Source organism: Myotis daubentonii, chromosome 2 (assembly GCF_963259705.1).
Source record: "Myotis daubentonii chromosome 2, mMyoDau2.1, whole genome shotgun sequence".
In the NCBI taxonomy this organism is placed as follows: domain Eukaryota; kingdom Metazoa; phylum Chordata; class Mammalia; order Chiroptera; family Vespertilionidae; genus Myotis; species Myotis daubentonii.
In genome coordinates this window covers 181,375,124-181,390,011 of record NC_081841.1, presented here as the reverse complement: position 1 = coordinate 181,390,011, position 14,888 = coordinate 181,375,124, and the positions used below count along the sequence as shown (strand labels likewise).

Sequence of the window (14,888 nt, the reverse complement as noted above, 5' to 3'; positions counted from 1 at the left end):
GGGGCCAGTCTATTTACTTAAGCCAAAAGAGAGAGCTCCTTACATAGACTTGAATGAGCATGGATAAGCAACTCAGAGCAGTGCAGTAGGGCATACAGTTTCCATGGTGGTTTCTGAGGCACACTGCCTGGGGTCAACATCTGAACCCTGAGTGGATGGACAGGCCTATGGGTCTTAAGCCTTTCTTCTGTGTGGCTTTCACCGCCCACCACAATTCTGGCAGCAGCATAATATGGGGCCTCCGTTGCAGGTTAGAAATTTTATCTTGGTTTAGAGGGGCCTTCCAGAGAATTTCTGACAACCTGAAGTAAGGGGCTAGTATCGTGGTCAGCAAACCACGGCTCGCGAGCCACATGCGGCTCTTTGGCCCCTTCAGTGTGGCTCTTCCACAAAATACCACGTGCGGGCGCGCACGTTCAGTGCTATTGAAACTTCGTGGCCCATGCGCAGAAGTCGGTGTTTTGTGGAAGAGCCGGTATTTTGTGGAAGAGCCACACTGAAGGGGCCAAAGAGCCGCATGTGCCTCGTGAGCCGCGGTTTGCCGAGCCGCAGTTTGCCGACCACTGGGCTAGTAAGAATTTATTGAATGTGTTATTGTTGATGGGCTTAAATAAACCAATGCATTGAAAATAATTTTATCTTAGTGTTTCCCTGATAATCTTTCATCCTGTCTGCAGAGTCTGCTTGCACCAGTTCCAGTACATGGGGAAGCGATATATAGCCAGGTACTGTGGGGGTTTCAGTTTCAAGTATTATGTCATTTTCTGTATTACTTGGATCTGAATGTGTGGGAATTGTCATCTGTGGTGATTGGCAGTTGGGATTCTCATAAACAGCCATGAAGGCAGTTGGCAGGTCTTTGGATTGCTTCCATAAAATCTGTTTGCATCTTTCGCCTACATTCCTTCTGTTTCGTTTTTCTCATGCATATCTCTTGGAAAGATACTCCTTTGTGGCCTGTTGCTACACTTCTACCCTTGCTTCCAAGTTCTCCCTCACGTCCTGTTCCTTCTGTCTTCTTTTTCTCCTCTCCCACTTCCTCCTGACGTGTCTTCTGGCTCTTTTCTCCTTTCCCACTTATTTTTCTTTCCCTGTTTTACTTTCAAAGATTTTTTTTTTAACCATTCCGTCTTCCAACTTCAAAGACACTAATTTCTCATCTAACCACATTCCTTTTTCCTTAATGAGAGAATGTTTTCAGTCCATCTCAAATGTGTTTGGACTTGCACAAAAACTCTAAAATTGAGCCTTTCTCCTCTACTTCTAAGTAAGCTACCCGTGCCTTTTGTTTTTACCCAACCAGAACCCTGTGTGGAGTATCATAAACCCACACTGCCCTGTCCCACAATAAACGCTTGGTTCTGCACTGAGTTTGAGGAGAGCTAGAAACTCATTGCTGACGGGTACCCAGGCAGCTCCTTCTTGGGAGGTACTTCCCGGAGCACATCTTGTTGTTACCAAGCTCTTCCCCCTGCCCTGTAGCCATTCAGTGTGTCTGTGTTTCATTCCATGCTGTGTGTTCTGTGATAATGTACTTACGGGGTCCTGGTCTAAATATCATATTTTTCTAATGCTATTGTTTTTAATAGTTTAATTATCAGTAAACATGTGTTTTAAGAAAATCTTTAAAATTTAGTTGTAATTGAGTTATTTTTCTCTTACCTATAATTTTGTTTAGTAGTAATGAAATAGGAAAGAGATTTTTAATATGTGTTCTGTCTGCATGAAAATTTTGCTTTTTATGTTAATGTTGTTCTTCTCTTGGGATATTTGAGAAATTTTCATAATTACGTTTTATGTTAAGTAAAAGTACATGTTTTCTTTTAAAAAGGCCAAAATTAGAGAGAATATTTTATGCTTTTCTCCTATAATATTTTCTATTTTTAATAGAAATAGGTTGGCACTTAAAGTTCTCTAATCTTAATTCTTTTATTTTTATCATAACAGTAATTTTTACATTTGAGATTTTGAGTACCAAATGCAAGTATACACAAGGTATCCACATACAATATATCCCCTTTGACTTTGTCCCGTGGAGATGGGCAGTGTATTTGTAACAAAAAGGCACTGAGCCAGGCAAGCTTCCCACCCTTCCTGCACTAACTGTGACCTACGTCACAAGATGACATTAGGAAGATGTGCAAAATAGAATAAAATGCCTCAGAGCTGAACATGGTGAGTGTGGGAAGCTGACATTTTTCTGCCCCAACAAAATATTTTAAAATTGGGTCTTGTGAAACTGTTAACTTATTTTTCAGTGACTACACATTTGATTTTTTAAAAGAAAATCCTCCAACTTCATAAGTACCTTGTATATACTTGCATATAAAAGTATGCATCTTTTGACCACCTTAAAAACGGATGAGCAGGGGATAGTGGAGGGGGGGGGGGATGGGGGGGTGCTTTGTCACGTGCTCTGTGGAAAGACACACCATGCTTTGTAGAAAATCACCACGGTCTCTGCATGGGCAAACGATTCTGAGCGGTGATTTAAACGTCATCAGTGTTTGCTGGTCACGGTGGTCTGGTTTAATGAGTACTGCGCCTTCTCATTGTGTCACCTTGAAATCACCCAGCAGCATGCTGCCCGATGAGATCCCATGCATGCCCTGTTCTACTCCACACGATAACACAGTGAGGGAGACGGCTGGCTAAGGGATGGGGACAGGCGTCATTCCAGCACTGGTCTCATTTTTCTTCTGCTCTGGTGGTGGTACACAACAGGAATTTAGCTGTTTGATTGCTAACCCAGATCACTTTTCTATTTTCTTTACTTGACTGCTGACAAGTTTAACAAAGTGTGTGGCTCTTCTCCTTCCTGCCTGGGTAAGAATAAAGGTGTTAAAACTGCTTCATATAACCCTTCCCATTGCATGTTTGTTCTCTGTTTCTTCCAATGCATTATTTTAATTTTAAAAAGTTTTTTTTGTTCTTTAACAGCATATATAATTCAACAAGATTTGTGGTGTTTTGGCAGTTGACAGAACGCTAACTTTAGCACCATGTTGGACTGGTGCTCAATTTTTTTCTTTTTTAAAAATATTTTTAATGTGTTTTTTAATTGATTTTTTAGAGAGACAGGAAGGGAGAGGGAGAAAAAGATAGAAACATCCATGAGAGAGAAACATCATCAGTCAACTGCCTCCTGTACGCCTATTGGGAATTGAACCCGTGACCTCATACTGCATGGGTCGATGCTCAACCACTGAGCCATACTGGCTGGGCTCCATTTTTTTCTTTTTAAGTAGCATCTCTAAAGTACTTTCTAAAACTGAAAAGTTCTCTGCTTTGGCTTGGTTTTCGCGTCTCCGTCGTCATTGGTGCTTTGCTGTGAGCTCTGTGTGCCTCTGGCTCACTGTCAGGCTCTCCGTGCTTGGTTCTCGCGTGGCCTGTCTGCTCTCCACTGTGTCCTCGCCTCACTAACGCTCCCGGTCTCTCTGCAGTGTAACAAGTCTAACTTTTGCTTCTATCCCATTTCACTCATGTTGCAGGAACCAGGAAGGGTTGGGACCCATAGTTCATGATCGAAAGTCTCAGACATTGCCTGTTTCCCATAACAGAACAGGAATGATGCATGCCAGATTGCAGCAGCTGGGCAGCCTGGATAACTCTCTCACTTTTAACCACAGTAAGTCCCATGACATACCATCGTAACAGCCAGCCATCTCATGTGACAGCTCAGAGGGGAGAGCCCCAGGCCACACCACACACCACATCACCAACCTGACTTTTCTTCCAGCTCAGAGCAAGTAGGATGAAGAGCTCAAGGCGCAGTCCCTTCCTCGGAGGAGAATGACACAATGTGGACCACGGTCAACTACGACACCAGACCTAAAAGTGCTAGCCCCTTGGCCCCAACCTCTCTGGTTGTGTTTTTAAAACAAAATTTGGCAGGTTCAATAGCCAAACATTCTATGATATTTTTAATTTAATATTCGGATTCATTGCCTGTCACCAATTTATCATTGATCTCCCCCTTCGCCCCCAACCCCCGCAATGTCTGAGAACATCTGGGACAGATGTTGTTCGCCCTGATCCCACGCATGTAATTGATCAGCGTCCACATTCTGACATTCCAGCTTAGAATGTATGTTTTAACTGCTGTGAAACCATAAAGCCGGTGAATCAATTTGTGAGGGTGTGGAAAAGCCAATAACAAAGTGACTTTTTCTGTGTTTTCAGTGTGAGAAAGATATCAAGTGTGCTTGGAATTTCTGTAGACAATGGTAAGATTTAATCAGGTTGAAGTCTGCTTTCCAAAGGCTGCTTCACTTGCAAATCGAGACCTTTTGTTCATCTTGCCTTCCTAACTTCGGTGCTTTCTAACTGCACAGTAGAGGCTCTGCCAAAATGTGGGCCCCTGTTTTTTACTTTCTTCCGTCACCAGAGGGGATGTGCTGTTCCTAAAATTTAAGTGTTTCATCTTCTTAAGGGTTTCCCAAAGCAGAAAACCTAAAAGATATCAACCATGCAGCACTTTGAAAACTAACGTGATCATTTATGATAAACAATGCCATTTCCGTTAGTGGTGTGTTCTCTGAATTGTTCCATCTTTTCTCCAAGCATGACATAGCTAGTTATTGTTCTATCTAGACCATGTTTGTGCTCATTTTAAGTAATGTCTTTAATACATGGTTATTAATAATCTCCTCATCATTTCTAATCATAGGAGCTCCATTCACTGTGACTTCCATACCTCTTTCTTAATGTAGGCCAGGAGTAAAGACAATATTCCCATCACATTACATTGATAATACAGCTGACCCTTGAACAACATGGGAGCCAGGAGCACAATCACCCTCACCGCCAAAAATCCCCGTATAACTTTTGACTCCGCCCAAATTTAACTACTAATAGCCTTATCGGTAACACAAACAGTTCATTAACACGTATTTTATATAGTATATGCTGTATTCTTACAATAAGTTATCTAGAGAAAATAATGTTATTAAGAGAATTGTAAGAAAGAGAAAATGCATTTCCAGTGCTTATTGGGGAAAAAAAAATCTTCCTATAAGTGGATCCATGCAGGTCAAACCCGTATTGTTCCAGGATCAGCTGTAGGTGAAAGTAAGAAAGCTGAGCAATCAAAATACAGCAGCTTCCCATTCTTCCTCCCCTGACCACATTAAATGTAATGAGCAGTGTCTCTCTTTATAAAAGTCTAGGCTTAATTTAAATCGGGATTGTTTCTGCCGCATACTGCATTGGTAGCTTGCAAACGCTAGTTCTGCGTTCTGACTGACCTGTCGAGAGTGCATTAGTGACACAGCTACAGCTGCCGTCCTTGGCGGTGCAACATCGTGCCTGTTCGGGCTTCCCTAGCTCTGCAGACAAGGGATTGGAATGAACAAAACAAGGAGCTTTGTTATGTTCGGTTTTCATTTCCTAGTTAACAAACAGAAATTAAAGTTCCACTAAGCTGCAGGACCTGCTCCACTGCCTTAGCCCCGACCATTTATAACACAGGGACTGCCTCCCTGTCAGCTGACATAAATATTTAACCGTTAACACATGTCTTAAAAAGAATCATAAGCAGACGAAGGCCCCACCTCCAGAGATAATCATTTAGGAAACGCAGAAAACAAACAAAAATAAGAGATCAACAGGCGAATATCTAATCCGCTAAGATGTGCAGCAGCTCCTCCCACTACGAATGGACTTTGGGGTAGTGGCTTGAACTGGAGGAGAGAGACAGCTGGCTGGGTTCTGCTGCCAAAAAACCACATTGTTAACACAGTTGATCTCCATTCTGTCTTCCTGCTGCCCACAGAGAGCCTGGCCTTCTAGCCTTTCTTCTTCTTCATCCTGGAGTTTTTTCTTTAGTCTGTTTTCAGTGACATTAATCCTCAATCAGTTTCTTCTTCTGCCTTCCCAATACACAGCGTGTAGCGATTCTTTTACCTTTTGCCTGTGTTCCTATAATTCCTGCTCATTCCCAAGTGGATGTCTCATAGTCCTTGCATCTTCCCCTGGGTCTCAGTCTTCATTATAGCTCTAATTCTGATTATTTGTATTTGGGTGGCTTTCGCCCTTCCCTTTTTAGCTTTTTGAGATTCAAATCATTAAGTCAGCCAAAAACCAGAGAAGGGAGTATGTACTATATGTATGCATGTGTATGTGTGTGATCATGTATATGTATATGCACACACATGATTGTTTACATCTATACCTAGACATTTTATGGGAAATTTATAGCCATATATGTCTCTTAAAAAATAATCTTATTTAACAATGAATACAGTACTTTCTGTTGGGCCAATCAATATGAAGTATATATAATATGTGAGATATTTTCTAGGATGCCAGAGTATAAAATGAATTTATTTTAGAGAAGAATTAAAACAGGAAGAGTCCCCTCTACACTTGTATTTATTATTTTCTCTTCTGTCCTGCTAGGAAAGGTTTTGTCAGCCCTCAGCATGACCAGCAGGGAGCAGCAGAGGACTGTAGAAACTTAATCCAATGGGGCCAAGTTATACCTTCCCATCACCCATCACTAGAACATAAGAAAAGACATCATAGGCACTACACATGTCACTCTAGCCAGGACTTAACTTAACTCTTGGATTCTAAGAGAATATAATGAAAATGGAAAATCCCCTCGTGGACAATACTTTTAACTTTTAAACACATTCCAAGGATAGAGGCTTGTTGTTTGGGTCATTGCCCAGGTACATGAAAGGTAAATGTTTACAACATTAAGACATTGACTGGTTTACTGTAAAGTGCACTCGTTGTGTGTCAGTAGAAGAGATCTGTGCCAAGTAACAAGTTGAGAGTGATGGCTATATGTAGAATATTTTATATAAACCAGGTAATGAGGGAGGAACGACGTGAAACATGTTTGCAAATAAGAGATACATTTGCAGAAATAATAGAAAATAAACTTTGTATTTATTTTGATGTTCTACAGTATTCGAGGAATATATTAAATTAACTTGCATGCTAATCCATAGTCCCCACTGGGGTGGGAAAGAGCAGCCAAGCCGTAGAAATGCTTGAAGAAAACCTGTATTTCCTGTAATTCAACGTAAGAGTTTAAGGTCACTGGATTTAGTTGCAGAGTTTAGATTTCAGGTCAACATGGGAAAGCATTTTCTACCTGAAATGCCCACTAGCCAGTGTGGGCAGGTGTGAAAACAGAGACAGGGTGAGCACCTGATCATATGGGAACTCATCTTACCCCAAAATTCTTTGATATTTATGAATTGAGAATAGGAAAATGAATACACGATCATTAAATTTCTTTTTTACACAGAGTATTGAATTAATATGAAAAATGCAGAGAATGCATATTCTCTGAAGTAAAATTAGTATTTTTCAAAAGTCTAAGCATGGACAATATATATTTAAAAATAGGGGAAATGGGCTGGATACTTTAAATGTCTCTACTCGAGATAGCAAATAAAATACTATAAAGTCACATTTCCTGGGTTCTGAGATGTTTCTTTGATTTGGAAATGTAATTTTGCACATTTGCCAGCATTTTCAAAATTAGGTAAATTCTGTGGGGACTCTTCAAGTGTGTAGGCCACCTCATCTATAATCATCACCTGGATACCCTTAGCCAGTGTTATCTAGAAAGAGAAAGGACGCCAATAAATTCAATTAAACATCTAAATTAAAAAATGATGACTTTTACAAAAGATTTGTAACTTCCCAATGCATTTTGGAGAATACATCCATTTGGCAAAGTGCCATTTACCTTTAGTGTGATTGCTATTTATCTGTAGGATTTAATATTATATCTACCTCAAAAAAAAAAAAAAAAAGAAGAAGAAGAAGAAAGAAAGAAAAAAGACAATTCCATGCAGAGAAAGAATGAAAATAATCACCAAAGCGAGTTTCTTGTTACAGATTAACCCAGACTCTGGAAAACTTTATTTGGGGTACATGGCAGCCCTCAGTAAAGGGTCCTCCTGGGCTGTGTGATAGTTTTGGTTGGTCTGATAAAAAGTGTAATTTTTTGCTCCTTCTTGCCCCAGTTTGTGATCATTCTGTTTTCCTCTTTCATTGTCTCTGCATCTTTCCAAACAAACCTCACTGAATGAGGGCATGCCTTGGCTTGCGAAGGCAGTACAATACATATCAGTCCCCAAAATAGCCATCTTCCTTGTCTCTGGGAGATTCCCTACCGAAAATGCAGAAATGAAAAGAAGCAGAACTAGCATGGTGCCAGGTGTGTTACGTGGGGGCCCTAAGGGCACATGGACTGTGCCGCAGTGTGAAAATAATGCAGTCCACAAACACAGGACTTCAACCACCTTTTAAAAGCCAAGCAGATTCGGATGAAAGCACACAGTAGTATTCTTATCATGTTTTGAAAAGCAACTCGGTAGCTTTGAAAAGCTTTTTTTTTTTTTTGGACCTTTTAAAAATTATCCTGTAGCTGACATTCATTAAAGTCAGAATAACATCATGCTAGTTACCTTACTTTACCCTCGTAATGTGTAGTATGATACAGTGACCTCCATAAGGAATTTGCAGTGTAGCTTCTGTTTCTCCCCCACTTCTGGCCTCAAGAGAATTCTGTAAGTTTTCTGTACTTCATTTTCCTGATCCATGTACAAAATGTCCTCCTCTCTGGAGTATTAAGAAAATTACCTACATAGTAAGTGTTGATTTGTTTTTGCTCCTTGGAGAAAGACATTACATGATGTTTTATTATATTGCCATCTTTCCTTGTAATCTAGATCAATACTGTAACATCTTTGCATCTCTATATTTTCTGCTAATGCATACCATTCATAATTTAATATCTCAAATTGTATGTCGACCTCCATTTTTATTGGTACTAAATTGATTTTACAGCCACATAAGAAGATATCAGTTTGTACTTAAATTATGATTCTTCAAGTTCTTTCCTTTCCTTAAACATTTCTTTCAGACACACTGGCTTTTCTGCTTTTCATTAAAGCAAGTAGAATACTATTAGCAGTACAGTCAACTCTTGATTATTAATCATGGTTCTAGCTGATAGCACAGCTCTTTACATTATTGACTTAACGCTTACATAGCATTCACTCTGTGCCAGGCACTGTCTTCAAAGCTTCACAAATATTAACGAATTTAATACTCACCACAGCCTCTGAGATACATACTGTTATTATCCCCATTCTACAGATGAGGATAAAGAGGTCAAATGACTTGCCCAAGGTCACACAGCTAGCAGGTGGCCAAGCTGGACCCAGGGACCAGCAGCCCGGCTCATCTTCTTACCCCCCGTGCTGTGCGCTGCCTCTGTCTGTGTGGGAAGCTTTGGACATCTCCACCTCCCTCACCACTCTCGCCGTCCTTCAGCTCAGCCAAGTGGCTAGATTGATGGAGTCCGGTCCAGGGGCCTTCCTGGCTCCACTGTTTACTAACTGTGTGACTTAAGACAAGTTGTTTAGCCTTTCCAGTCCTCCGTTTTCCTTATCTGCAAAGGGGGGTTAATAATGTACATATTTCACAGGGCTGTCGAAGGATTAAATGAAGTAATACATGTAAAGTTCATAGAATTATGGCTGGCATATAGCAAGCACACAATAGATGCTTGCTGCCATTACTTCCCTTCTGGAGTTGAAAAGGACTTATAATTGAATGCAAACATTATTAACTACCAGCCCTCCCCCACCCCCCAAAAAGTAAGCCTTCTATAAATAATCAAAAGTTGACTGACTGCACCATCCCGCCAGCCACGCTGCTCTGTGCAGCCCCCGCAGTGACCTTGTGCTGTAATTCACGCAGGCTACGGCCATTCGGACGCAGACGTGCTTCACCAGTCGTTACTTGAAGCCAACATCGCCACTGAGGTGTGCCTCACGACTCTGGACACTCTCTCTCTGTTTACACTGGCGTTTAAGGTTGGTATTGAACGGCTGCTCGTGGTCAGAACTCCACCTTTTACATTCGTGTGCTGCTTCAGCTGGGCCAGCGAGGCCTTCTGTGTTGTCTTTTTATTTCACTGCTGTTGCCCCTGTAAGGAAACCGTTCATCCTTCAATGCCCTGAATGAAATTGCTCCCCAGTTAATGACGTGAATTCCCCGAACTATAATAAAGCTTGCCTGGTCAGGGCGTGCCACAGGTGTGTGAGCAGTGGAACCAGCGGCGTGTACCTGGGAAACAGGCTTTTGCTGTGCCCTCCAGGGTGATAAACGCGAGAACGTACCAGGCATCTCTGCCTCTCCCCTCCGTAAACAAGTCTCAGTGTGGTAGCGGTTGAAACGAGTTATTTATCCATAAAGAAGCATGAGAGTACAAACGTATTCACCTTCTTAAATTTAAAAAAATCTGTTACTCAATTAAATGGTAGGAGCATTTCAGGGATAGAAAAGGTTGTTTTGGTCTGATGTTTGGGTTTTGGGAAATAATATTCAGGCAGATGAAGAGGGTCTCTTCAGGCATTCTCTTGTTTTTAGGAACCAAATGCTTCCCATTCTTGATAAATGATTGCTTCCATTTCCAGCACAGAAGGGAGAAACTGCATGAATATTAATATGCTGTGACTCTCGAAACAGTTTATTTGCAAGGGTGTTTGGAAGACAGAACCTAAATCACTCTCTGCTTTGCTTATCTCCACTTCTCATAAAAGCTCGTTTCTTTCTTAGAGTAAAAATATTTGTTTAGCCTTTCCGGTCCTCCATTTCCTTATCTGCAAAGGCGGTTTAATAATGTACATATTTCATAGGGCTGTAGAAGGATTAAATGAAGTAATACATGTAAAGATCCTAACAGAATAAGTGTCTTTTCATAGGGAGCCTCCGTTCCTGTGGGCCTTAGTGAATGTTCCAGACTCTTTATGTTTAGTGTATATGACTTTCTAATTAATGAGAGAGAGGCAGAAATTGATTAGAAAATTAAGGAAGGCAGCTGCTGGTGGTGGTGGCCGGGGGTGGGGGGATGGTCCTAGGATAAAGGTCCTTTATCCCCTTAAGTGAGGGCTTATTTATATCTTGTGTAAGTGGGCTTTAATTCCACTCTCACAAGCAAGTTTTGAGATCAGAACCTAAGAAGACTAAATCCTGAAAATGGGAAGCAACACCTTGACCAGAGAGAGTGAAGGGAAAATAATTCAACTCCGGAGGGAGGAACTTAGAGACGGGAACAATTCAGACAACAGGAACGGGGTCTCGGCAGTGTTTGTGAACCATTTCCTCTGGATCCCTCAGCGCAAAGAGCGCTGAGAAAATAAAAGCTCACATCCAAAGTCGCCCAGACCTTACTCCACCCATAATTAGGAAGCAGTTCCCCGAACGCTGGAAGCAGCCTTTTTATTTTTGGTTGCTGAACAGTTGCTCATGGCTAAGAATTACATAATATTCAGTTAATTAAAACACGCTTCCTGCTCATTAGATTGCTGCTTCTTCTCATGATGGAATTCAATACTGTGCCATGGTGTTGCATAATATAAAGACCATTGTGATTTCCAGGTGTCCTGCCAGCTGTGAATGCATCTGTGAATCACCAAAAAACAAAACAAACATCCCTTAAATTTTTTCCAACAATAAGATGTGGTAACACTTTGCTGGGAAGTTTTATAATTCCTCTTTTTATAGAAAAAAACTCTCCGAAACATAAATTCATTAACAGGCTTATTTATAATAAGACAAGAGGATTCTGTGCTTTCTTAGAGGATTCGTGGCAGAGTTAAAGTTGTCTTCCTTAGTACCTGGAAAATTGAACCTTTGAGCCTCAAAGTGGTGTGAGACCTCCTGAGTGCCTGGTGCGCCTCACTGATGCAGCCGTCCTTGTGTGTTTTAGAACCAGCTCCTGGCTGACCACGGACATAATCCTCTCATGAAAAAAGTTTTTGACGTCTACCTGTGCTTTCTTCAAAAACATCAGTCTGAAACGGCTTTGAAAAACGTCTTCACTGCCTTGAGGTCGTTAATTTATAAGGTAAGGTGTTTCACCGGGGAGGTCATCATCGACTGTCCTGCGTTTTCCTCTCGCACCCGGAGGGGCAGGGCACACTGACTGTGACTTGGCTGCTTGCTTTCTCGTGCTCCACCTAGTTTCCCTCGACGTTCTACGAAGGGAGAGCTGACATGTGTGCCGCTCTGTGCTACGAGATCCTGAAGTTCTGCAACTCCAAGCTGAGCTCCATCAGAACGGAGGCCTCCCAGCTGCTCTACTTCCTGATGAGGAACAACTTTGACTACACTGGGAAGAAGTCCTTTGTCCGGACGCATTTGCAAGTGAGTGTAGTTTAGCTTTCCCATACAAGCGTACTCTGAAGTTCTGTTCCGGCAGGGAAACTGTGTGTCACGTGTGCTGAATTACCTCTGCGTAAGTACTCTGAGGTCAGCCTGGAGGTGGTATATGCAAAGTCACATTGACAGGTGTGGTTTATTTCATCCTGCACATTGTAAGATTTAACCTTGTAAGATTTAGGCCCAGGATGTGTTTCTATTGGTAAATTAATATTTACATGTTGGATCAACATGAGACTGACCGAAATTCCATTGAATGGAGGTTTATTAGAATCCCTGTGAGGATGCCTCATGGTAACCATCTTAGGTAAGACACAAAACGTCCAAAGTTGTTCCTGTCTGTCTTCCAGCTACTAATATACACCTGTCTCTCAAGTATTAAAATGTCTCAAGTTCTCTGCTCTGGGAACCATGCCAGATCCTGAAAAGTCATGCGTATTTTTGTTAGGGACTCTTTTTCTGCAAACATATAGAGGAATGCCCTCTTCATCCCTGTATTTATTCTTTTATTTAAACAAGTATTTATATTTTGCAAACTACACACAAGGATCCATGGACAAAACAGAACCCCCTCCTGGCCCCCACGGAGTATACATCCCGCTGGATCCCCAACACCCTCGGAGTGCAGTGTGCCCTGGGCTATAAGAGAGGAATGTTAGTGCCCCAAGGAGGGGCATCTGGCTGGAGACCCGGGGCAAGGAGGGGAAGAAGCTCCCAGAGGGTGTGAAGGATGGACGCTGCTTAGCAACCCAGGGGAAAGGACCCATCCAGGGAACTGGAGAAGGTCCTTAGTGAAGTTGAGAATGTGGGTGAGAACAAGTTGAGGCATCATTGCCTATTTGGAGGGATTTCCTGGACCCCAGTGCTGAGAGTGGATTGGGGGAGTCAAGACCTTATCTAGGGAGATCGTGGGGAAACCACAGTCCAATATAGGCCAGAGAGGCTGGTGTTCTGGACCAGTCGTGGTGAGGTGAGAAGGAAGAGGAGGTAGAGGTGACAGCACTTTGTGATTGGCTGCGCTTGGGTGCGGTGACGGAAAAGGAGGGAATGAGGATGGCATCCATGCATTTTGGCTTGAGTAACTGGGTAAAGCCAGTGCTATTCACTGACCCCCAAAAAAGAAAGATTTCCCTATTGCATAGCTAATATGTATACCTTTTAACAAAAAATGCAAAGGACAGTCCACTTATTGAAAGTTCATACCAAAAACCAAGGCATAGTATTTATCTAAGGTCTCTCTTTTTATTAGAGAAAGTGATAGTAACCGTCCAAATGGTATGGGCTTATCTGATTCTCTCTTTTTTAAAAACTTACCTTTATTTTTTAAAGTATCACAGATGTCCCCCTTTTTATTTTCCCCATGGACTCCCTCCACCACACAGCCACCATCCCCAGACCTTCACCACACTATTGTCTGTGTCCATGGGGTAGGCATGTATGCATATAAATTCCCCAGTTAATCTCTCCAAACCACTCCCCTGCCCCTGCCCTCTCATTCCTCTACACCAGTGGTTCTCAACCTTCTGGCCCTTTAAATACAGTTCCTCATGTTGTGACCCAACCATAAAATTATTTTTGTTGCTACTTCATAACTGTCATGTTGCTACTGTTATGAATCGTAATGTAAATATCTGATATACAGGATGGTCTTAGGTGACCCCTGTGAAAGGGTCGTTCTACCGCCAAAGGGGTCACGACCCACAGGTTGAGAACCGCTGCTCTACACTCTCTTATTACCATTTTCCTGTGCAAATAAAATACTTAATGATAGCATAATCCCCTTCTGGAATACTTCTTGAAAAATCACTCAGTCATCATTTCCTACACTGGAGTGATCCCCGCTCAGAACTACCCCTTTGCCCTGACTTCATGCACAACCTACCTGAAGGCAGGAGCTGAGCCCAGGTGAGGAGTCACTTGAAGGTGAATTGATTTGCTCACATTTGTGTGTCCCTAAGGTCATTATTTCCGTCAGCCAGCTGATAGCAGATGTTGTGGGGATCGGGGGAACCAGATTCCAGCAGTCCTTGTCTATCATCAACAACTGTGCCAACAGCGACAGGCTCATCAAGGTGGGTGGCCTGGTCCCTTTGTCTTTCTTACCCCCAAGACTCTGCCTCCTCTCTACCATGTACGTGGACAGGCCGAACACAGCTGAAAACCGCGTGTCCTTCTCCCACTCCTGTTTTAGCACACCACCTTCTCCTCGGACGTGAAGGACTTGACCAAAAGGATACGCACGGTCCTGATGGCCACGGCCCAGATGAAGGAGCACGAGAACGACCCTGAGATGCTGGTGGACCTCCAGTACAGTCTGGCCAAGTCCTACGCCAGCACCCCTGAGCTCCGGAAGACGTGGCTGGACAGCATGGCCAGGATCCACGTCAAAAACGGGGATCTCTCCGAGGTAGCCGTGCAAGCCTTCCCACTGGCTTTTTTTTTTGAGAAAACTGTGCCCCATTCACTAAAAAAGCCAATTTTGAGAAAAATTTTCCAGTAATTAAAAGAAGCCAATTAGCCCTAGCCAGTGTGTTCAGTGATTAGAGCATTGGCCCGCACACCTAAGGGTTTCAGGTTTGATTCCTGATCAAGGGCTACCCCGTTGTTCAATCTCCTTCCAGGTTAGGGTGCCTGGGGGAGGCAACCAATCAATGTGTCTCTCTCACATTGATGTTTCCCTCTCACTCCTC

General features: G+C 42.4%; 1 protein-coding gene across 20 annotated transcripts in view; it reads left to right on the top strand.

Moving 5' to 3' along the window:
* The window catches only part of DOCK9 (dedicator of cytokinesis 9), a 257,697-nt gene that overhangs the window by 211,298 nt on the left and 31,511 nt on the right, over window positions 1-14,888 (top strand). For 12 of the 20 annotated variants that reach the window (XM_059685003.1, XM_059684993.1, XM_059684991.1 and 9 more), the window contains 7 exons: window positions 678-725; window positions 3,492-3,628; window positions 9,733-9,848; window positions 11,747-11,884; window positions 12,001-12,183; window positions 14,157-14,270; window positions 14,390-14,605. In XM_059685003.1, the coding sequence (XP_059540986.1) occupies window positions 678-725; window positions 3,492-3,628; window positions 9,733-9,848; window positions 11,747-11,884; window positions 12,001-12,183; window positions 14,157-14,270; window positions 14,390-14,605 (952 nt within the window). Of the gene's footprint in view, window positions 1-677; window positions 726-3,491; window positions 3,629-4,182; window positions 4,227-9,732; window positions 9,849-11,746; window positions 11,885-12,000; window positions 12,184-14,156; window positions 14,271-14,389; window positions 14,606-14,888 lie in introns of all 20 variants that reach the window. The other 8 variants (XM_059685010.1, XM_059685007.1, XM_059685009.1 and 5 more) reach the window with 2 other exon arrangements.